Genomic DNA, 23,697 nt, shown 5'->3' with positions numbered 1-23,697 from the left:
TCGGGCCTAGACCCTTCATCAGAGAGGGGGATGGGGAGAGGGAACTGGAATAAATAGGGACAGAGGGGGAGGCGGACCGAAGATGGAGAGTAAAGAAGATAGGTGGAGAGAGTATAGGTGGGGAGGTAGGGAGGGGATAGGTCAGTCCAGGGAAGACGGACAGGTCAAGGAGGTGGGATGAGGTTAGTAGGTAGCTGGGGGTGTGGCTTGGGGTGGGAGGAAGGGATGGGTGAGAGGAAGAACCGGTTAGGGAGGCACAGACAGGTTGGACTGGTTTTGGGATGCAGTGGGTGGGGGGGGGGGGGGGGGGGGGAAAGAGCTGGGCTGGTTGTGTGGTGCAGTGGGGGGAGGGGACGAACTGGGCTGGTTTAGGGATGCAGTAGGGGAAGGGGAGATTTTGAAACTGGTGAAGTCCACATTGATACCATATGGCTGCAGGGTTCTCCCCTTCCCCTACTGCATCCCTAAACAGCCTAGTTTGTCCCCTCCCCCCACTGCACCACACAACCAGCCCAGCTCTTCCCCCCCCCCCCCCCCCACCCACTGCATCCCAAAACCAGTCCAACCTGTCTCTGCCTCCCTAACCGGTTCTTCCTCTCACCCATCCCTTCCTCCCACCCCCAGCTACCTACTAACCTCATCCCACCTCCTTGACCTGTCCATCTTCCCTGGACTGACCTATCCCCTCCCTACCTCCCCACCTATACTCTCTCCACCTATCTTCTTTACTCTCCATCTTCGGTCCGCCTCCCCCTCTCTCCCTATTTATTCCAGTTCCCGTTCCCGTTCCCTCTCCCCATCCCCCTCTCTGATGAAGGGTCTAGGCCCGAAACGTCAGCTTTTGTGCTCCTGAGATGCTGCTTGACCTGCTGTGTTCATCCAGCCTCACATTTTATTATCTTGGAATTCTCCAGCATCTGCAGTTCCCAAATTCTCTGATAAGATTTAGGGGGTTCTCTCTTTGCAGACTACACATTTCTCCTCTATTGTCCAATACAGGGCTGTAGGCAATTGCCCATAAGCCAATTAACAAGTGGTTCCAAACCTTAAAAAAAACTGTATCTGGGTGAAGCCTCTGCTCAAATAAAGTAACATTGCAGATACAACTCTGAGTTCCAGTAATTTGTTTTGCAAGACTGCAACATTTTCTTCCACAGTTTTCTTGGTTTACAGCAGTATTTTTAGTCAGTTTTTAGTCCACAATGCAAAAAAATACAAGTGGTGTTTACAAAGCCATAACCAAGACTTCGGTTTGCACAGATTTGTGTTCTATTTTTATCTCTACATACATTTTGAAAAAATTTTCAGACTGTAGTTATATTTCGAACATTTGACCATTTGAACAGAAAAATGTTAGGATTGAGCCATTAACCTTTGAATGCTGTATTTTAAATTATAATATATTCTCATAAGCTTGAAAAAAAAAATGACTTCCAGGCAATTGGTCTTTGAAATACTAACAAACTAGCTTTGATAATATGGATCAGGTCTTGATATTGTACTGTTTATCTATCTACCTTGGTACGTCAATAAGCATAGCCCATTATGTTGAGAGTTACTGGTATTTGGCCCAGGGATTGTCTAAGAAGCATAAAACAAAATGAGAAACATGTTGAAAGATGGCTCCACTTTAGGAAAGAAGAGTCAGAAATAATTTTAAATCAAATCCAATCATGTGGGGAGATGTTGTAAACCATTAAGTGGATCTGATCATTACTATAGCTCATTGGATTTGTTGTGAAATGGTTTGTATCTGGCTTTCAGTGGTTATTCATGTGGCCCACCTCCAAAACAGATCAAAAACAATCCACGTGAAAAAGACACAAGAATCTGGTCTCAGTCACACAAGGGTATTATTATTTTCAGGCAAGTAGAAACATGGTAGTTTAGGTCAAATATCATAACCTAAGATTAATTACTGCAGTGATCAATGCCACTGAAACTAAAACAATGGTTTCTACAGCAATGATGTGTTAGTTACCAATTTCTATTTTAAGTATGGTCAATGCCTCCAGTTTGAATTGGTACATTACGTGCTACAACAATCGTGGTCAAAGTAAACTTGCATTGAGTTGTATTGCGTTATTATATCCCTTAATTACAGCAATTTTAAATTTCCTTTGTATCCCAACACGTGTTGTGAATTGGCATGAGTGTAGTTCAGAGTCACAAATTCAGAGTCACCAAAACAGACATTTCAGTTCAATTAGCCCATGCTGAACATAATCCCGAACTAAACCAGTCCCACCTGCCTGCTCGTGGCCCTCATCCCTCCCATCCTTTCCTATTCATGCATCTATATAAACATCTTTTAAATATTGTAACTGTACCCGTATCCATCATTTCCTTAAGAAGTTCATTCCACACACAAATAACACTGTGCAAAATCTCTCTCCCCTCACCATAAAATGGGTCTCCTAGTCTTAAAATCCTCCATCCTAAAGAAAAGACAACTACCACTGACTCTATCTATACTGCTCCTTGTTTTATAAAACTTTTATAAAAGGTCACCTCTCAACCTCCTACACGCTAGTGAAAAAAGACCTAGCCTATCCTGCCTTTCTTTATAACTCAAACCTTCCATACCCAGCAACATCCTGGTAAATGTTTCCTGAACCCTCTCCAGCATGATAACATCCTTCCAATAACCAGGTGGCCAGAATTGGACACAATATTCCAGAAGAAGCCTCACCAACATCCCCTACAACCTCAACATAATGTCTCAACTACTATACTCAAAGGACTGAATAATAAAGGCAAGCATGCCAAATGCCTTTTTAACCACGCTGTCCACATGTGACACAAACTTCAAAGAATTATGTGCCTGCACCCCAGATCCCTGTTTTTCATGGCCCTGCCCATTATTTGTATAAGCCCTTCCCTGTTTGTTGAACCAAATGCAATACCTTGCATTTATCCAGATTGAACTCCATCTGCAATTTCAAGATCCCTACGTAATCTTAGAAAACCTTCTTCACTATCTGCTACCCCACCAATTTTGGTGTCATCCACAAACAAACTAACTATGCTTTCTATATTCTCATCCAAGTCATTTATATAAATGACAAGACAGGACCCCAAACTGATCCCTGTGGAACACTGACAGTCACAGGCCTCCAGTCTGAGAAGTAACCCTCAACCACCACCCTCTGTCTTGTGCTGTTGAGCAAACTATGTATCCTATTGGCCAGCTCACCCTATATCCTATGTGACCTAGCTTTCTAGTTTAGTTTATGATGCGGAACCTTGTTAAAGGCTTTAACGAAATCCAAATAAGCAAAGTCTATTGCTCTGTCCTCAATCTTTTTGGCAGCTTGCTCAAAAAACCAGTTCAAGAGAAACAATTTTCCTCACACAAAACCATGCCAACAATTGTTAATCAATTTTTGCCTCTGTAAATGTCCATAAATTTCATGTTTTATAAAACACCTCCAACAATTTAACCACAGAGTCAGACTCACAGGTCTACAGGTCCCCAGTTTCTCCTTACAACCTTTCTTAAGCAAAGATACAACTTTAGCCACCCTTCAGTCAACAGACACCTCACCTATAATTATAGAAATACAAATATTTCTGCAAAGGGTCTCAATTTCCTTCCTTACATCCCATAATGTTCTGGGGTACATTACATCAGGTCCTGGAGATTCATCTACCTTTATATTCTCTATGACCTCCCGAACTTCCTCTTCTGTAATGTGAACTGCTTTTAAAATATCAAAGTTTATTTCTAAGCATTCTCTAGGCTCCATTTCTTTCTCCACAGTAAAAAAAAACTGACGCAAAATATTGATTTAGTATCTCTCCTATCTCCTGGGGCTCAAAACAAAGATGACCTTCTTTGATCTTAAAGGTGAAACTTGGATTGTGTGTTTGGTGGCTATAATTATGCTCGACTACTTCAGTGACTTACTGGATTATTTTAATGGTTCCGTCTGGGATTTGCACATTTTCCTTTATTCTTTTATAGTTTTTTTTATTGTTAGATTTTTTTTATTTCTCGTTCGTCTCAAAAGGTATGAAAAGGTAAACATAGAACATAGAACAGTACAGCACAGAACAGGCCCTTCAGCCCACAATGTTGTGCCGACCATTGATCCTCATGTATGCACCCTCAAATTTCTGTGACCATATACATGTCCAGCAGTCTCTTAAATGACCCCAATGACCTTGCTTCCACAACTGCTGCTGGCAACGCATTCCATGCTCTCACAACTCTCTGCGTAAAGAACCTGCCTCTGACATCCCCTCTATACTTTCCACCAACCAGCTTAAAACTATGACCCCTCGTGCTAGCCATTTCTGCCCTGGGAAATAGTCTCTGGCTATCAACTCTATCTATGCCTCTCATTATCTTGTATACCTCAATTAGGTCCCCTCTCCTCCTCCTTTTCTCAAATGAAAAGAGATCGAGCTCAGTCAACCTCTCTTCATAAGATAAGCCCTCCAGTCCAGGCAGCATCCTGGTAAACCTCCTCTGAACCCTCTCCAAAGCATCCACATCTTTCCTATAATAGGGCGCCCAGAACTGGACGCAGTATTCCAAGTGCGGTCTAACCAAAGTTTTATAGAGCTGCAACAAGATCTCACGACTCTTAAACTCAATCCCCCTGTTAATGAAAGCCAAAACACCATATGCTTTCTTAACAACCCTGTCCACTTGGGTGGCCATTTTAAGGGATCTATGTATCTGCACACCAAGATCCCTCTGTTCCTCCACGCTGCCAAGAATCCTATCCTTAATCCTGTACTCAGCTTTCAAATTCGACCTTCCAAAATGCATCACCTCGCATTTATCCAGGTTGAACTCCATCTGCCACCTCTCAGCCCATCTCTGCATCCTGTCAATGTCCCGCTGCAGCCTACAACAGCCCTCTACACTGTCAACGACACCTCCGACCTTTGAGTCGTCTGCAAACTTGCTGACCCATCCTTCAATCCCCTCGTCCAAGTCATTAATAAAAATTACAAACAGTAGAGGCCCAAGGACAGAGCCCTGTGGAACTCCACTCACCACTGACTTCCAGGCAGAATATTTTCCTTCTACTACCACTCGCTGTCTTCTGTTGGCCAGCCAATTCTGTATCCAAGCAGCTAAGTTCCCCTGTATCCCATTCCTCCTGACCTTCTGAATGAGCCTACCATGGGGAACCTTATCAAATGCCTTACTGAAGTCCATATACACCACATCCACAGCTCGACCCTCATCAACTTTTCTAGTCACATCCTCAAAAAACTCGATAAGGTTTGTAAGGCATGACCTACCCCTCACAAAGCCGTGTTGATTGTATTTGATCAAGCCATGCTCTTCCAGATGGTCATAAATCTTATCTCTCAGAATCCTTTCTAACACCTTGCAGACGACAGACGTGAGGCTTACCGGTCTATGATTGCCGGGGATTTCCCTATTTCCTTTCTTGAAGAGAGGAATTACATTTGCCTCTCTCCAGTCCTCAGGTACGACTCCAGTGGAGAGCGAGGATGCAAAGATCTTCGCAAGTGGCGAAGCAATTGCATTTCTCACTTCCCAAAGCAGCCGAGGACAAATCTGGTCCGGGCCTGGCAACTTGTCAATCTTAATGTTTGACAAAATTTTCAGCACATCAGCTTCCTCTATCTCTATCCATTCCAGCATGCACAGTTAGCAAGAAACGTGAATGTTGCAGCTACAAAAGCAGAGACTGGGAATTCTCAGACAAATAACTCAGTTCCTGACTGTCAAAAGCCTGTCCGCTGTGAAAAAGACACAAGTCAGGAATGTGATGGAGTACTCTTCACTCACTCTTTCTTTGAGGAAATGACAATGTTGATAGAAAAAGGAAGGGCTGTACATGTCATATAATTGGACTTCAGTAAGGCATTTGATAAGATTCCCTACGGTAGGCTGATGGAGAAGGCGAAGTTGCATTGGGTCCAGGGTGTACTAGCTAGATGGATAGAGGACTGACTGGGCAACAGGAAACACAAAGGTGTAGTGGGAGAGAGTTTCTCAAAATGGAGAACTGTGACCAGTGGTGTTCCACAGGGATCCACGTTGGGATCACTGTTGTTTGTGAAATACATAAATGATCTGGAGGAAGGTATAGATGGCCTGATTAGCAAGTTTGCAGATGACACTAAAATTGGTGGAGTCACAGATAGTGAAGGGGACTGTCGGAGAATGCCAAAAGGATGTGGATGCTTTGGAGAGGGTGCAGAGGAGGTTCACCAGGATGTTGCCTGGTATGGAGGGTGCTAGCTATGAAGAGAGGTTGAGTAGATTAGGATTATTGACATTAGAAAGACGGAAGTTGAGGGGGGACCTGATTAAGGTCTACAAAATCATGAGAGGCAAAGACAGGGTGGAAAGCACGAAGCTTTTACCCCAGAGTGGGGGACTCAGTTACTAGGGGTCATGACTTCAAGGTGAGAGGGGAAACGTTTAAGGGAGATACGCGTGGAAAGTTCTTTACGCAGAGGGTGATGGGTGCCTGGAACGCATTGCCAGAGGTGGTAGAGGCAGGCACGATAGCATCACTTAAGATATGCCTAGACAGATACATGAATGGGAAGGGAACAGAGGGATACAGATCCTTGGAAAACAGGTGACAGGTTTAGATAGAGGATCTGGACTGGCGCAGCTGTAATTTTCTTTGTTCTTTGCTCAGAGAGAATCCCTAGAGTGTGGTAAAAGGCCTTTCGGCCCAACAAGTCAACACCGAACCTCAGAGCATCCCACCTAGACCCATGCCTCTGTAACCCACCTAATCTACACATCTCTACAGGCAATTTAGCATGGCCAATCCACCAAACCTGCACATCTTTGTGGGAGGAAACCGGAGCATCCAGAAGAAAACCCACGCAGACATAGGGCTAATGTGCAAACTCCACACATACAGTCGCCCAAGGCTGAGAATGGAACCTGGATCCCTGGAGCTGAGGGGCAGCAGCACTAACCACTGAGCCACCGTGCCACGCGTATTCTTTGTTCTTTGATCACATCTACCTGCTTAAACATTAACTTCCTCTATCCAGAACGGTGGCTTAGTGGTTAGTACTGCTGCTCAGGGACCTGCGTTCAATTCCAGCCTGGTTGTGAGATGTTTGCACATTATTCCTGTGTCTGCAAGGGTTTCCAACATCCAAATATGTGCAGGTTAGATGGATTAGCCATGCTAAATTATCTGTAGTGTCCAGAGATGTGTAGGTTAGAGTGGATTAGCCACGGTAAATATGGGGTTATATGGACAGGCCGGGCTGCTGTTTGGCAGGTCGGTGCAGACCCGATGGGCCAAATGGCCTCTTTCCACGCAGTAGGGATTCTATGATCACTTTTGCAGTGGCATGCATATACATTACCCATAAGATTTAACTCAAGGTTTCTTTGACAGAATGCTCCAAACCATGATCTCGACCACCTAGAAGGTCAAGGGAACCTGAAGTATGAAAGCAACTGCTCTTCATACTCCCCAACCTATACATTGGCATTACATCGCTGTATTTTTACAGTTGCTGAATCAAAATCTTGGAATTTCTATCCTAACAGCACTGTGGGATAACCTACAGAGGCAGACTGTAGGAGTTCACTGTTACTTTTCCAAGGGCAATTAGGAATGGACAGCAATAAGCACCTTGCCAGCAATGTCCATCACCAGAGTCGAAAATAGCCTACATCACTTTTATTCATAACTCAAAATACATCAGTTCCAAGCATATTTGAAACAGGCACAAAAAAACAGCAATGTACACTAATTTCTGTCGGATAAAATGATCTCATGCCTGATTATTTTTATATTCATACATGGGATGTGAGTACTGCTGGCTGTGGCAGTATTTAGTGCCCATCCCTAACTGCTCAGAGGGCAGTTAAAAGTTAACTATATTTGTTGTGTGACTGGAGTCACTTGTAGGCTTGACTGGGTAAGGTTTGCAAATTTCCTTCCATAGAAGGACACTACTGAACCAAATTGGTTTTTATAGCTATCGACAGTGATTACATTGTCACCATTCCACTAGCTGTTTATTCCAGACTTCTTACTAAATTCAGATTTAAATTTCAGAAATACAAACAGGTCTGGCAGTATCTAAGTGAGAGAAACAGAGTTCATGCTTGGAGTTCAGTATGAACTGAAGAGCCATTTGGACTCATCACTCCACAAATGCTGCCAGGCCTGGTTAACGTTCTTAGGTTTAAGTTAAATAAATGCAATCTTTTAGAATACTGCGAATGGTGCAAATTATAAATGTATGGGCTCTTATATTTGTTTTGGAAATAACCTTTAAATACCTATTTACAGCAGCTATTTTATCATTAGTGGATTGTAGAAAGCAGCACAATCTACTGCTACTAGACCTCGGTAAAGAATGTCACAGTTCTACGCAAACTGCAGAAATTTAAGCTAAGACATAGGTATCCACATTCAAAATGACTTCTGCCAGGGAAAGAAAACAGCTGAACAGGGTCTGCCAGCATTTGGCGCTGGACTTCTTATCATTTCTCACGGAGAGCAACAGTTTGATTTCAGAAAACCAATACTAATTGAATCTGAAGTGGAAGCTTTAGAAATAAGGGCAGAAATATGGTAAATAAAATTTAATGTAGCCAAGGGTAAAGGATTGATCATTAGAAATGAATACAAGCACCCCAAGGGGTGTCAAAATAACGGGTAACATGCAAACAGATATAGGTGTTACTGCAAAGAAAGCAGAAGTCTTAACTATATGGTCACACCATCAGAATACAAATCAGAGTACAAAGTATTACTCAAACTGCCCACTGTGCATTCTGTTTGTGAAGAAGCCGAGATATTTAATTCCTGAACATTTGTATACAAATTTACATTTATATACTATTTTAAATATGTAAGCATATATACCAAGGTACACTGTAGAAATGAAAAAGAAACATTAGCAAGGGGTGAATAGATACTTGATTCAATACTGAGGTTCTGTGGAAGACCAAAAAGCAAGAAAGAGCATTGAAGACTGGATGGGTTTAAACGGAAAGAATGTGGGGCCTAAGCAGTTGATGGAGAGGTTGTGAGGGAATGAACGAGAGGTGACTGAATAAATACTTGTCTGACGACACTTGGAGAGTTATGAGCACTTCAATGACCTAAATGAGCCCATGTGTAGAAGTGACACCAGGTGCACAAGCTTAACTTCTGGATTTCGGTGCTTGAGTGGCGAGAAGTCATGGTGGGCTGTATTCACACAGAAAGTAAGTGTGTTCAGAGAAGTGGTCATTCTGCAGGTTGGGGCCAAGAGAAACGAACAAAAACAGAGGTCGCTGGAAAAGTTCAGCAGGTCTGGCAGCATCAATGAAGAAAAAAAATCAGTTAAAGTTTAGGTTCCGGTGACCCTTCTGAAGAATTGAGGAAGTGCAGGGTCTCATTACTGAGCGCTTTTCCATTCTGAATAACAGAGGCAGCATTGGAGGAGAACAGGAACAACAAGGCCCATGGCACCATGGGTGCCTCATCTATACAGAAGGGAAGTATAGCGTAAGGGGGTGGGAGTGGGGGGGCGCTCTTTAGTTTGCAGGACTTGCAGACATTTCTGTGGGCATCAGCATCCCGGAGGGCGTACAGTGTCTGCTTCAAAAGGTCAAAGCTACGACACAGCAGCTGCAGGGCATTCTTCTGGGGAAGGGGAACAGTCAAAGTCATGTCCCACAATGGTACTAAACAACAAAGGATGATGGGGAATGGGGTCCTGAAATCAGAATTTAGGGAGCTAGGTAGAAAATTAACAAGGACAATCTCTGACATAGTAATCGCTAGAAAACTCTCAAATCCACATACAAAAGAGGAGAAAAACAACAACAAACTGCCATTCCTAAATGTCACAGTAGAGCGAACAGCCAATGGGGAACTCCAAACCAGCATCTACAAGAAAACAACACATATGGACCAAATACTGAACTACAGGAGCAACCATCCCAACACCCACAAACAAAGCTGCATTAGAACATTATTCCAACGGGCCACCACACACTGCAGCACAGAGGAACTACGCAGAGCAGAGGAAAATCACCTATACAACGTATTCAAAAAGAATTGGTACCCTATGAACACAGTCCGCCGATTCCTCAGCAATAAACCCAAACAAACAGACAAAATGGGCTCAGAAACCATAACCACTCTCCCCTACATCAAAGACATTTCCGAAATGACTGCCAGACTACTCGGGCCTCTTGGTATCAGGGTAGCCACAAACCCACTAACACACTAAAACAGCAGCTAATGAACTTAAAAGACCCTATACAGACAACAAATAAAACGAACGTCATCTACAAAATACCTTGCAAGAACTGTGACAAACACTACATTGGACAAACTGGCAGAAAGCTAGCCACCAGAATACATGAACATCAACTAGCCACAAAACGACATGACCCACTATCACTCGTATCCTTACATACAGATGAGGAAGGACACCACCTTGATTAGGACAACACATCCATCCTAGGACAAGCCAAACAGAGACACGCACGAGAATTCCTAGAAGCATGGCATTCCAACTCCATCAACAAACACATTGGCTCCAAATCAATCTACCTTCCCCTGAGAAAAAGAACAGGAAATGACATCACCAATCCAAGGAAACCTAACCAGATAAATAGAAAGCGGGACATAACACCAGCGCTTCGTCGGAGGCTCACTGATGATGTTACCTAGTATGGTGACGAAATGTCTGAAAACGAACCTTCCAGCTCAGCAAGCAAACTCACATCCAGAACCTCAACCTAAGCTACAAATCTTCTCAAAACTCGCTAACATACAAATGAGTACACGAATAGGAAGACAGGCAAGGTGAATTACAATTATATCATTTAAAAGACATCTGGATGGCGATATGAATAGGAGAAGTTTGGCCCACATCCCTGTAAATGCTGGCAAGTGGGACTGCATTTACTTGGGGCATCTGGTTGACGTGAACAAGTTGAACCAGAAGGTCCGAGTCCCTGCTGTAAAACTCTATGATTATGAATGAGTGACTCAAAAGATGGTTTAGGAGAGAAGACTATAGATTCTTGGTATGCTGGATCTGGCTGTGGTGGAGATTACACCTATACAAGCCAGACAGGTTGCACACAAATACTGCCAGGTTAGGGTTAATTCCTCATGGGTGCTAACATGGTGGCAACAGCTAAACAAACTTGACAGTGGTGTTGGAATCAGGCAAGATTATTAAACAGTAATTCCAGAGTGCCCAAAATGCTGGGAGGAGCAGACAGCACTGAAATAGAGAATAGCAATGTAGTAGTGCTGTGGGTCAGCCTATAGCACATGGACTGCAGCTCACCACCATCTTCTCAAGGCCAGCTATGGATGGGCAATAAATGCTGGCCCAGCCAGCAATGCCCATGCCCATGCCCCATGAGTTTAATGTTTAAAAAAAGAAAGTGGAGGGACAGTAAGGGAGAAATTAATGAAGTCTAAAATCAGGGTTACACTGCATGTACATCAATGCAAGAATATAGTAATTAAGATTGGAGCGTTGCAGGCACAGATTGCCATGTGGAATTATGATGTTGCCATAAGAACAGAAACTTGTTTCAAGAAAGGGCAGGACCGAGTGTTAAATATTCCTGTTCACAAAGAAAGGAAAAAATGTGGGGATGGCAATATTGTTGGGAGAGCTTTGTAGTGCTGCAGAAAGGCCATTCGAGAAGTTTTCAGGGCAGAATCAATTTGGTTGAAGCCATGGGGGGAAAGGTGCAATTGCACTGCTCTAATGGGAAGGACGTAGAGGAATAAACCTGCAAGGAAATTACAGAATAGTGCAAATGTCATACAGCAGTTTTTATGGGGACTTTAATTACCCAAATACAGACAGGAACAGTGATAGCGTTAAGGGCAGCAGGGGCAGGTGTTCTTATATTGTGCTCAGGGAATCTCTTATAGGAACATGTGTCTGGTACAATTTAAAAAAGGCGACATTGAGGACCCTGAATCTTAGGAATGGCATGGACCAAGCAGATTATGTCAACAGAGAACAGCTAATATAAACTGAAACCCCAAAGCCTTCTACAGCAACATAAATAATAAGCGTGGTAAAAAGAGTATAGTTGATTGGAGACCAAAAGGGCTTACACACAGATACAAAAGGCTTGGCAAAGGTTGCCAAATATTTTCCACCTTCTTTACCTGCCCAATCTATGATGACAGACTGAAAACTCAGAGGGTTCAAAATTGATTAGGAGGTAGTATCAAATATTTAAAGCTGAATAAGGCAGTAGGGCTGGATGAGATACAGCAAAAGGCATTAAAAGGAAGTGGGGGTGGAAATTGCAAAGGCAGTGCAACAATTTTTCATTCCTCCTTAATATTTAGGGCTAATGTCAAAAGACTGGAGAATTATAAACATGACGCTTCTGTGTTAAAAATTGTAAAAGGCAAGTCCAGCAATTACTGATCAATTAACTTCAGTGCTGGGGAAACAATTATTCAGAATTGAGAGTTAGTAGGCACCTGGATAGATATGGGTTAATTCAGAAGAGCCAGCATGGATTATAAATCAAAAGTCATCACTCATTAACTGTTTTTTTTAAAATGCAGAGGGTTAATAATACAATGTTTTGTGATGTACATGGACTGAGAGAAGGCATTTAATGCCACATAACAGACATGTCAGAAACATCACAGCTCATGGAATAAAATGGCCAATAGCAACAAAATAGTTGGAGGAATAGGTAACAGTTTGCCAGGGGTGGGGTCACGTAACGCAAAATGTGGGAAAACTTTACTTCAAAACCACTGAAATTCCAAAGGGACAGAGGCAAGCAACTGCAGCGGGCAGATAGGTGACAGATGAAGTGAGAGGTGATACATGAACCAAGAACATGGAAAGGCTGAGCAGCATCCTTTAGTTTATATTAAAACTGTGGATAGGAGCAGAAAAACTTGGGTTATAAGTGCATAGGTAATTAACAGTGGTAGGACACAGAGACAGCTGTTAATGAATCGTCCAACATTCCAGACTTTATTAATAGGAGCATAAAGTACAACCGCAAGGTGGTTATGCTGAGCTTAACTGAGACAACAGCTAGACCTCAGTTGGTGTACTGCGAACTGTTCTTGGTGAGTCACACTTTAGACTGGATATGAATGTATTGGAGGGTGTTAAATAGAAGTTTACATGAATGTCTCCAGAGACAAGAAACGTTGGCTCTGGGAATAGATTGGATTCATTGGAATTTTGCTTGTGGAGAGAAGGCAGACAGGAGATTTGATAGAATTTTGCAAATCAGAGACTTGAATACAGTTGATAATGAGATGCTGTTCCTGTTTACAAAAGGAAGAACCACGGGCAAAGATTTAAGAAGTTATGCAAAAGAAGCAAACGTGAGGTTTGAGAAAACTTGTTCACAAACCGAAGAGCTATAGGATGAAATGCATTGCTCGAAAATACAATGAAGGCTGGTTTAATTGAACCAGAGGGCACTAGATGATGACTGAGAAGGAAAGGAAGATCCAGTTACAAGAAATTAGCACAAAGTCAATATGCTCAGTCATGACAGGCCAAATAGCCTCCTGCACTTTGACAATTCTGAGAACAAGAATCCATAATCAGAGGAACAAAGTTCAGGTGGAAGCTGGTCTAGAAATGAGGTGGTGATGACCTGGTAGTATTATCACAAGTGAAGAGCCCACGTATCAGCACAAAAGATAAGGCTGAAGCATTCACAACAATCTTCAGCCAGAAGTGCTGAGTGAATGATTAACTTTAGCCTCCTCCAGATGCTCCCAGCATCACAGATTTGTCTTCAATCAACATGATATCAAGAAACAGTTGGAAGCACTGGATACTGTGAAGGACATGGGGCCTGACAACATTCTGGCAATAGTACTTAAGATTTTGTGGATGTGATGCCAGTCAACAAAAAATAAAACACTCCACCACCAACACTCAGTAGCAGCAGTATGTACTGCAGCAATTCACTAAGACTCCCTTTTAAGCACCTTCCAAACCAACGGGCACTTGCATCTAGAAGGATAAGGACAGCAGATACATGGGAACACTAGCTGTAAGTTCCCATCCAAGCCACTCACCATCCTGACTCGGAAATATATCACCATTCCTTTAGTTTTGCTGGGTTGAAACTTTGTAATTGCTGCACTAAGGACATTGTGGGGCCATCAACACCTCATGGACTACAGCAGTTTAAGACGACAGCTCACCACCCTTCCTCAAGGACAACCAGGGATGGGCAATAAATGTTGGCCTAGTCAGTAATCCACATGTCCCACCAGTATTTAAAAAAAAAATTAAAAAGTAGTGATCTAAATTATATGCTGAAACTTTAAATTGGAGTTGTTAGGGACTATTGACCAAAGTCAAAAGATGAGTAGGGCTTGACACATGGCAACAACAGTTAAAGTTTAGACAGATTTTATGGTGAAAGGCCAGTCGGGAACACACTGCCTCAAATTAACTATTCCAAAGAGGTGCAGTCACAGTTTCAGCAACAAGTGAGCTGAGGAAAGACAGGTAATGTTCTAAAGCAGGCAATCCTTGTGGAGAGGGCAAGATATGCAGATGCACAATTTGGATTGCAATATTACCCAGAATAACCATCTCTCAAAATCATTTTTTACCTTGCCTCCCCACCCCCGTTCAAGTTTGCTTCCAATTGCTCTTTTGAGGAACTCAACAAAATTTTTTTCTGCTTATGAAAATCACTTTTAAAGCAGCTGATTTCCGGTTGAAAGAATCCAGGTCAACCTAAGACAGAAGCTAACGGGAAAGAAATCATTTAAAAATTTGCCAAGACAATGACTCTGGCCTTTCCACTGGAGTAAGGTGCCAGTCACACATCTGGTTATCACGAGCAACCTGAGAACACAGAGGTGGCGCAGAGAAAAAGAAGTGGGAATTGATAGGATACGTGCAAGATTGATTGTATACCTGTGCGTGATACCTACAGAAGAGGAACAGAAAAAGATCAAGATTTGCAAGACTCGGGTGCATGTTACAGGGTATAAGAGAAGCCACTCTTCAAGATGTCCTGTACAATTGAGGAGAAAAGAATCGAAGAAAGTTGATGTGGCTGACAATAGGTGCTGCTGAGAGACTGTGAATCTTAATAGATTATGTTTAAAGTTATGGAAGACACGCTTTGGAGCTTTAGCAAGAGCTGTTAAAAAATAAAGTTGAGCAATTTCAGAGGTTAGGAACACAAATCAGCTTGCATGGGAGCTAGAAAGAGAAGTTAGTTAATCAGAATTTTGGATGAAATCAGAATCAGCTGGTTTAATAGGTGATTTTCATAAGCAGAAAAGAAATTTTGTTGAGATCCTCAAAAGAGGAATGGAAGCAAACTTGAAGCAGGACAGGGAGGCAAGGAAAAATATGATTGAGAGATGGTTATTATGGGTAATAAAGCCAGGACTTACTGGTGCTCTCCAAGACAGTTGTCAAGTTGTGAATTGTTTTATAATCTCAGGTACCAATTCAGAAGACAGGCAAAATCTCATTTGTTGAATCTTTTAAAAAGACAAGCAAGTCAGAAATGACAGGTGTACTTTTCTGAACTACACCACAGTTACGGCAAAGTAACATGCTCAAACTGGTTTTAAAAAAAAGGGTAATTTACAAATGATATCAGGAAATTTTCCAGATTTAATGATCAGACATGGAATAATCTTTCAGCCAGATCCAGACCAGAAACTGCAGAGCCAGTCAATCTTCAGTTTCTGTCATTAGCTGATCTGAACGAATGCTAAAACAGCAGTACTGAATACTCTGTTGCCTCCCCCTCACCGTAGTTTAGATATGCAGGGGAAGAAATAATTTTTTTTCCATTTTACTTTGCACCTACCACAGCTAACAGAATTATTTTGGAGATTACATCTATCCCTACTTCACTTCACAAGGCATTGGAAAACTGGTGAAGATAACAAAGTCAGAGACTATGGTGCGTCACCACGACATGACACTGCAACGATGCCAGCACACAAGCATCAACTGATGAACAGTTTTATTGACAGATGGCAGCTGAAGGTCAAATGACCAAGATCCTTGATATGAGTAAGGAGTGGTCAACTGAAGCACTTTCAAAAGTTCAAGTGGCAGCAGTGATCTCCTAATGTCAGGAAAAAGGCAAGGTAAGTTGTCCAGCGAATGAAAAATGAAAGAACTGTGGATTCTGCAAATCAGAAACAAGGACAGAAATTGCAGACAAATTTCAGCAGGTATGGCAGCATCTGAGAAGTTAATGTTTCTGGTCTGGTGACTCAAAATAGTCCTGAAGAATGGTCACCGGACCCGAAAAGTTAACTCTAATTGCTCTTGGCAGCACTGCCAGATCTGCTGACCTTTTCCAGCAGGTTGTTTTTGAATCTACTGAATAAACATGGGAGGGAAAGCAGAAGAAATGGATATTGGAATTAAAAAGTAAAACAAATACCCAATGTTATCGGGAAAAGCAAAAAGAAAATCAGGAGAAAAAACGTTACGGCAAACGCACCATGTAGAAGTTTGGAAGGTACAGCTTCTCTACGTAAATGGGAATTCAGGTATAACCAGATGAAAATTGGAGATACAAAGCTTTCAATTTATTCCAAGTTGATATTATTTGAACTTCAGATAAAGCAGGGTTAGACAGAAGATAAAGCTTGAATTGGTGTATGAATATGGAATTAAGTACTCTTTCTACAGGAATACATTTGTTCCTAATTTTATATTTTAATTAGGAAATCTGCTGTCAACTTATAAATGAAAATTGCCCATGTAAACCTACTACAACATATGTTCTGAATAACAGGGGCATAGTGGTGTCTCTACCAAAGAAGCACAATTACAGCAAGACAAGTGATGATCTTTTCCATAATACATGTGAATGTGAGTTTAAGAAGAAAAAAAAGTTAAGATGTTCATATAGGCATAATTTATTTAAACACAAGATTTCCTGTTGACTTTTGCCAGACACACACACACACACACACACACACACACACAAATTAATAGTACCTCAAGAAAGCGTTCTTCCCACCCAGATGAAGGGATCCAAAGGTTAGAAGAGTTTGTGAAGGTCTATAAGAAAATAAAAAAAAAGTAGGTAGTACAATAGCAAATGTGTAATAAATTTGTAACCCTTGAACTTTCCAAAATTGCCCTTTTTTTATTTAGATGTACTCATGTTTCCACATAGGCCAACAAGAAAATACGGCAATTGAAGCTACAGTAGATCATACAACCCTCAAGCCTACTCTGCATTAATAGCTATTCTGCCCCAACTCCATTTTTGCACTGTGCAGTTGCGTCAATCTTTTAAGACTTATCAATTTTCACGAGACACGACAGTAAATGGCTCAGAAGTGACGTTGCATTCTCTCAGCAAACCTCACTGTAGCCACTTATTTTGATAAGGATCTACGGAGCTAGTAAACAAAGAGACAAGTTGTTACAAAAGGGATTGCCTTAAAGTGATCGGCACAACAGAAGAAAGTATCAGGAGATCCGAGAAGAGATATCAGTAAGACTATCATTAACTTTTAAAGAAACCAATTAGGAAGACACTAGTCAGCCAATCCAAGATTGACCATCAATCGCTCATTTTATTCATGGTCAAATGTAAAGCATCAAAAAGGGGAAAAAGCCAAATAGAATTCAGGATGTCTCAGATCATGCACAGAGATAGTGGTTGGTAAAGGTTAAGGCCTGGGATTCTGAGGCTTGATGCACAAGAAGGAAGTCAAAAGACAGAAGTAGAACTTCAGTCAATAGAAAACAATAAGACTTTTGTGCCCTATCAACCAATATCATGAACTGGTAACTCCACTTGGAAGGACTAAAGTCACTGCTTTTGTGAAGGATGACTTATTTCTGAAACTGAGTAAACATGCGTACCTGGACAAACTCACACTGATCCTCTCAAACTCAAACTATAATTGACTAAATGTCAAAGGCAAAGGTTCAGGTAGGGTGGGACGCCAAAATTAATGGCTCTTAAATATACATGGCATTGGGAACAAAATAAATGAAACACCAGTATAGATCTGATTGATTCTCTACTTTATTGATCAACTACTGTTAGATGACCTAAAGACTACTTTCAACAGTGTCTTCTTCCCCTTGTTATTTCTTACCTCCACCCATGTGGATTCTCCACTATCTGATCCTAAATCATTTCTTGCGATTTCACTTAATTTATCACGTGCTCAAAAAAGTTACCCAACCACCTTCCCTTTCTTGCCTATCCTTCTGAAAAGTCACACACTGCTGGATATTTATTTCCCAGCACTGATTTCCCTGTAGCCATGTCTCAATAACTTACAATCAGAGCATACCGATTAAGTATTTAAACCCGAATGGATTGTTGATCATTACTTCAAGGGGAATGGAGTATTAAAATAGTGAGGTCTTGCTAAAACTATACAATGCATGAGCAGACCACATCCAGAACACTAAACAGTTCTAACCCCTGACTGAAAGGCAGGATATACTAGCATTGGAGATAATCCAGGCAAAGTTCACTAGGTTGATTACATGTACGAAGAGATTTTCTTACGAGAAGAGGTTGAATAAGTTAGGCAGGTACTATATGGAATTCAGGAGAATGATTGGACACCTTACTGAAACAAAATTCTTAAAGGCATGGCAGGGTAGATGCTGAGAGAATGAGAGTGTCTCACAGCAGACAGTATAATCTCAAAGTAAGCAGCTGCCAATTTAAGACAGGGATGAGAGAGGATTTCTTCTCTGAAGGTAGTAAATCTGTGGAATTCTTTAACAGACGACCACACAGGCGTTATGCAAGGCTGAGATAGAGTTTTAAATCAGCAAGGACATCTGAGGTTATGAGGAAATGGCTTAAAGTAGAGAATAAGCTTAATTGAAGGGTAGAACAGACTTGTATCAAATTGCCAATTCCTACTATTTCATTAAAATATTCACACTCAGGGTGTGGACATCACAAGCCAGGCCAGGTGTTTATTCACAGCTCTATTTGCCCTGAGAGTTCTTGAAAGTGATGAGTTGCCTTCTTGAACCACTGCCATTTAGTGTCAGTAAGCTCACAATTCCATTAGTGAGCAAGTTTTGACCATGCAACACTGGAGGAACAGTGATATTTCCAAGTCAGGATGGGGAGTGGCTCGTTGGGGAAACTTGCAGCTGGTGGTGTTCCCATATATCTGCTCCCCTTGTTCTTTTTGATGGTGGTGGTTGAGAGTTTGGAAAGTGCTGTCTAAGGAGCCTTGCTATTTGTCAACACTGATGCTACCATGTGTCAGTGGTGGTGGGAGTGGATGTGGCGCTAATCAAGCGAGCAGCTTTGTCCTGAATAGTATCATGATTTTTGAATATTGTAGAAGCTGCAGTGATCCAGGCAAGCGGATAGTATTCCATCAGAATTATGACTTGTGGATGGTATTCGGGCTGTAGGGAAGTCAGTAGGTGAGTTACTTGCTGCAAGATTCCTAGCTTCTGACCTACTCCTGTAGCCACAGCGGTTGTACAGCTGGTTACATATCTAGTAACACCAGGACACATGCAGTGGGGGATTCAGAGATGGTTATACCATTGAATGTCAACAGGCAATGGTTAGATTCACTCTTGTTGGAAATGGCCATTGCCTAACATTTGCATGGTACATTTGTTACTTGCCACTCATCAGCCCAAACATGGATATTATCCAGGTCCTGCTGCTTTTGGGCATGGACTGCTTCAGTATCTGAGGAGTCATGAATTGCGCTAAATGCTGTTTAGTCATCAGCGAACATCTCCACTTCTAAGCCTGTAATGAGTGAAAGTCAGAGGTGAAGCAGCTGAAAACAATGGGCCAAGAACATTATATGGTTTTACAATTAAAGTTAAATCAAACCCAAAAATCTTAGAATTACCTGTGAAGTATATCCATCCTTACGTGTAGAGACCAAAACTGTACACAGCATTATGGGTGTCAGCTCAAAGTCTTATACAATGGTAGTAATGAAGCTGAAATTATTAAAGTTGATAGTAATTTCATATCTAACTCTTTCTCTCCTCCAATAATCTCTTCATTTACAAAGTACAAATTGTATAAACCTATGCGTATCACCACAATCTTTTGCTTTTCAGCTAGCCAAGAACCTGGCTCAGTAATAGAAGAGTGAAGAAAAAAAACCTGAGCAACACATTCTATTGCAACACTTCAGAGGATAGCTCAGATGCAGAACCTGTTTTCAGTGAGACATCAAGCACGAGTTGCTGCATCTAGGACAGGTAACAGAGAGAACCCAAGTATTATAACATTGGAGAGTTGGGGTCACATGCAAATTAAGTTGATAAGGAATTTGATGAGGCAGGCTTCAGAAAACAGCTGATTGGTATACAGTTTAAGTTGTGAAGAATGCTAATAAAGACAAAATAAAACTATACATTTAAAGTAAAAATCAAATTGGTTGGGGTTTCCATTATTTCAGACAATTAAACACTGATTAAAATGGATCTCATTCAGTCCAGAGGTGTCTAATGGTAAAAATTATCGACACCAATCCTATATCTGCTTCCGATATATCATTGAATCTGTAGCACAAAACTAACTATGTGGTAAAACGCATTGCACCTGGAAATTTGGTGAAAAGTTCGTCGTGAGCAGGACTACCTTTTGAAAGGGATACATTGTTTCATCTGTAAATTTACACTTGTGTCAATAATTCCCAAAGAATATCTGCTTTTTCAAGCAACGCAAGAAAGTAACAAAAATGTCAAAGCCCATCTGATAAACATAGGTAAACAATCTCCAAAGAGAAAATAATGAGCACTTTCCTACTAACATTACTCTCCAGTGTAGGAATTAGAAATACTGACAGGAGCTCAGTCAAACAGTTTAGAGTCTATAGTCCAGCAACATCTGATACAATTAGATGTATGTGAAAGCTGGTGGTATTGTTATTCGAGAAACACTTCCATCTGGCATTTGGGATCATTCTGTCAATACAACTAACACATTTAGAACCACCACAATACTGCAAGACATATCTTCAGAGTTTGTGAAATCAAACGAAGCCTCAGAAATTATTGTTCCAGTTCTAACCATTCATTCTGATTGCAGTGCAAGGAAATCCACCCATTCAAACAGGTCCACTGCAACCAATTCAAAGACTTTGAGAGAAATACAAGAATACTGGAGAAAGCCAGCAGGCTTGACAGCTTTGTTAAAGAGATAAACAGAGCTTGTGACTGGAGTCAGGTACGATTCTTCTCCTGAACAGCTTTAGTCGGAGGCTGAGGGGTGACCTTACAGAGGTGTATAGAATCAGGAGGTGCTGGGTAGGGTGGACAGTCAAGGTCTTTTTCCCAGGGTAGCAGAGTCCAAAACTAGAGAGCACAGGTTTAAGGTAAGAGGGGAAAAATTTAAAAGGGGATCTAAGGAGCAACTTTTTCACAGAGGGTCATGCATGTACGGAATGAGCTGCCTTAGGCAGGAACAATTACAACATTTAAAAAGCACCTGGATGGGTATGTCAGTAGGCAGGATTTAGAGGACTATGGGCCAAATGCTGGCAAATGGGGCTAGATTAGTTTAGGATATCTGGTCAGCACTGACGAGTTGGGCCAAATGGTCTGGATAACTCTGACTCTAAGAGTCATACCAAACTCAAAATGCTAACTGTTTCTCTCCACAGATGCTACAAGACCTGCTGAGTTTCTCCAGCATTCTGTGTTTGTTTTAGATTTCTGACTTCCCATGCTTACAATACTTTGCTTTTATTTGAAAAGTCTTTCAGAACTTGTACTCCCTGGTTACTAAGCAGTTACTGGAAGGCCTATTATCTGTTTCTTATCAATCTTCAGGGGAAGTGAAGAAAAGACAAGGAAGACAATCTATTTGATGCACTTGTCAAGGGAAGTTATCGCATAAGTCTTATGCAGGATGTGTCGACCTCAGTAATTCCACGTTATAAGCAGTATTAGTTTTCCAGAGCAGTAACTGGGAGTTGCATGACATAAAGCAAGTCTGCTACATTACAATTGCCAAGACTCATTTAAGACAATGCTTCAAATGGTGCAACAATGCTACATCAGTTGCACTCAAATTAATGGAAATATTACCATCTTAGAATTCACTGAACAATAGTGCATTACAAGCATTTGGCCTAATGACCCCAATCCTCAACCTCTTAGACTTGCGCCAGTAAGTGGATATAATATGTGCAGTTAGATAGAATTCTCATCACAAAGCAATCTAATTTCCTTCAAATTCAAAACACACGTACAGAGCACATGAACATATACAGATATTACCTTCAAATGAACCTGGTATTTACTGTCGATCATCCGTGTGTCTAGTCAACTGTGGCATAAATGGTAGTTGGTGTCAAACATATAGTTTGGACACTTCAAATTAGTAGTGCATTATTTTACTGAAATTCCTCAATTCACCTTTATATTGCTGCAAATAGTCTTACATATATAATTATTATATTAAATCTAAACTGGAGTTTAGTTTTACATGCCCCCCAAATTTTGGATAAAAAAATCTAAATTAAGGCTAAAGTTAGTTAGTGAGATATATCTTAGATTGCAGAACAGCTAATTTCAAGTCAGGGATCTTGAAACAAATTACCACAAGTATAAAGTCTTACGGTTGGCCAATAGTTCAACATAGAGCTTTAGAGAGGGGGAAGAACGGAGGGCAATCAATACAAGTACAGAAACGGTGCTTGGAAAATTGCTGGGATTGAAGGCCGATAAATCCCCAGGGCCTGATAATCTACATCCCAGACTACTTAAGGAAGTAGCTCTTGAAATAGTGGATGCATTGGTGGTCATAGTCCAGGATTCGTCAGAGTCTGGAACAGTCCCTGCAGATTGGAGGGTGGTTAATGTCACTCCAACATTCAAAAAGGGAGTTACAGCAAAAACAGGGAATTACAGACCAGTGAGCCTAACATCAGTAGTGGGTAAAATTCTCAAATCCACGGTGAAGGATTTTATAGCAGAGTATTTAGAAAGCAGTGGCAGGATCAGACAGAGTCAGTATAGATTTATGAAGGGGAGATCATGCTCGAGAAATCTGTAGGGATTCTATGAAGATGTAACTAGTAGAGTTGGTAAGGAGGAGCCAGTCAATGTAATATATTTGGACTTCCAGAAAGCGTTTGACAGAGTCCCACATAAGAGATTACTGTACAAGTTTAAAGTGTATGGGATTGGTCAAGTGTATTGTGATGGATAGAAAACTGGTTGGCAGAAAGGAAACAAAGAGTAGCAGCTAATGGGTCATTTTCAAATTGGCAGGCATAAACTAGTGGAATGCTACAGGGATCAGGGCTGGGACCCCAAGCATTCACAATATTTATTAACGATTTGAGAACAAAATGTAACATCTCCAAGTTTACAGACGATACCAAGTTGGGTGGGAGGGTAAACTGTGACAAGGATACAGAGATCCTTCCAGCATGAACCCAGCAGATTGGATGAGTGGGCGAATCAATGGCGATGCCGTATAATCTAGATAAATGTGAGGTTATTTATTTTGGAAGCAAAAACAAGAAGACATGTTACTACCTGAATGGCTGTAAGTTGGGAGGGGGGAGTGTACAGCGGGACCTGGACGTCCTTGTGCACCAGTCGCTGGAGGTCAGCATGCTGGTGCAGCAGGCAGCAAAGAAGGCAAATGGTATGTTGGCCTTCATTGAGAGAAGTTGAGTACAGGAGCTGGGATGTGTTGTTGCACGTATACAGGGCCTTAGTAAGGCCACACCTGGAATATTGTGTGCAGTTTTG

At 41.5% G+C, this 23,697-nt stretch overlaps 1 protein-coding gene across 1 annotated transcript in view; it reads right to left on the bottom strand.

Moving 5' to 3' along the window:
• The window catches only part of LOC125451610 (high affinity cAMP-specific 3',5'-cyclic phosphodiesterase 7A), a 98,676-nt gene extending 76,431 nt beyond the window's left edge, over nucleotides 1–22,245 (bottom strand). The window contains 2 exon segments of the mRNA XM_059646337.1: nucleotides 16,954–17,016; nucleotides 22,213–22,245. Of these exon segments, the coding sequence (XP_059502320.1) occupies nucleotides 16,954–17,016; nucleotides 22,213–22,245 (96 nt within the window).
• Nucleotides 22,246–23,697: the final 1,452 nt, after the last annotated feature.

The sequence above is a fragment of the Stegostoma tigrinum genome, chromosome 5, assembly GCF_030684315.1.
Source record: "Stegostoma tigrinum isolate sSteTig4 chromosome 5, sSteTig4.hap1, whole genome shotgun sequence".
NCBI lineage: Eukaryota > Metazoa > Chordata > Chondrichthyes > Orectolobiformes > Stegostomatidae > Stegostoma > Stegostoma tigrinum.
This window is presented reverse-complemented; position numbering and strand designations above follow the sequence as displayed.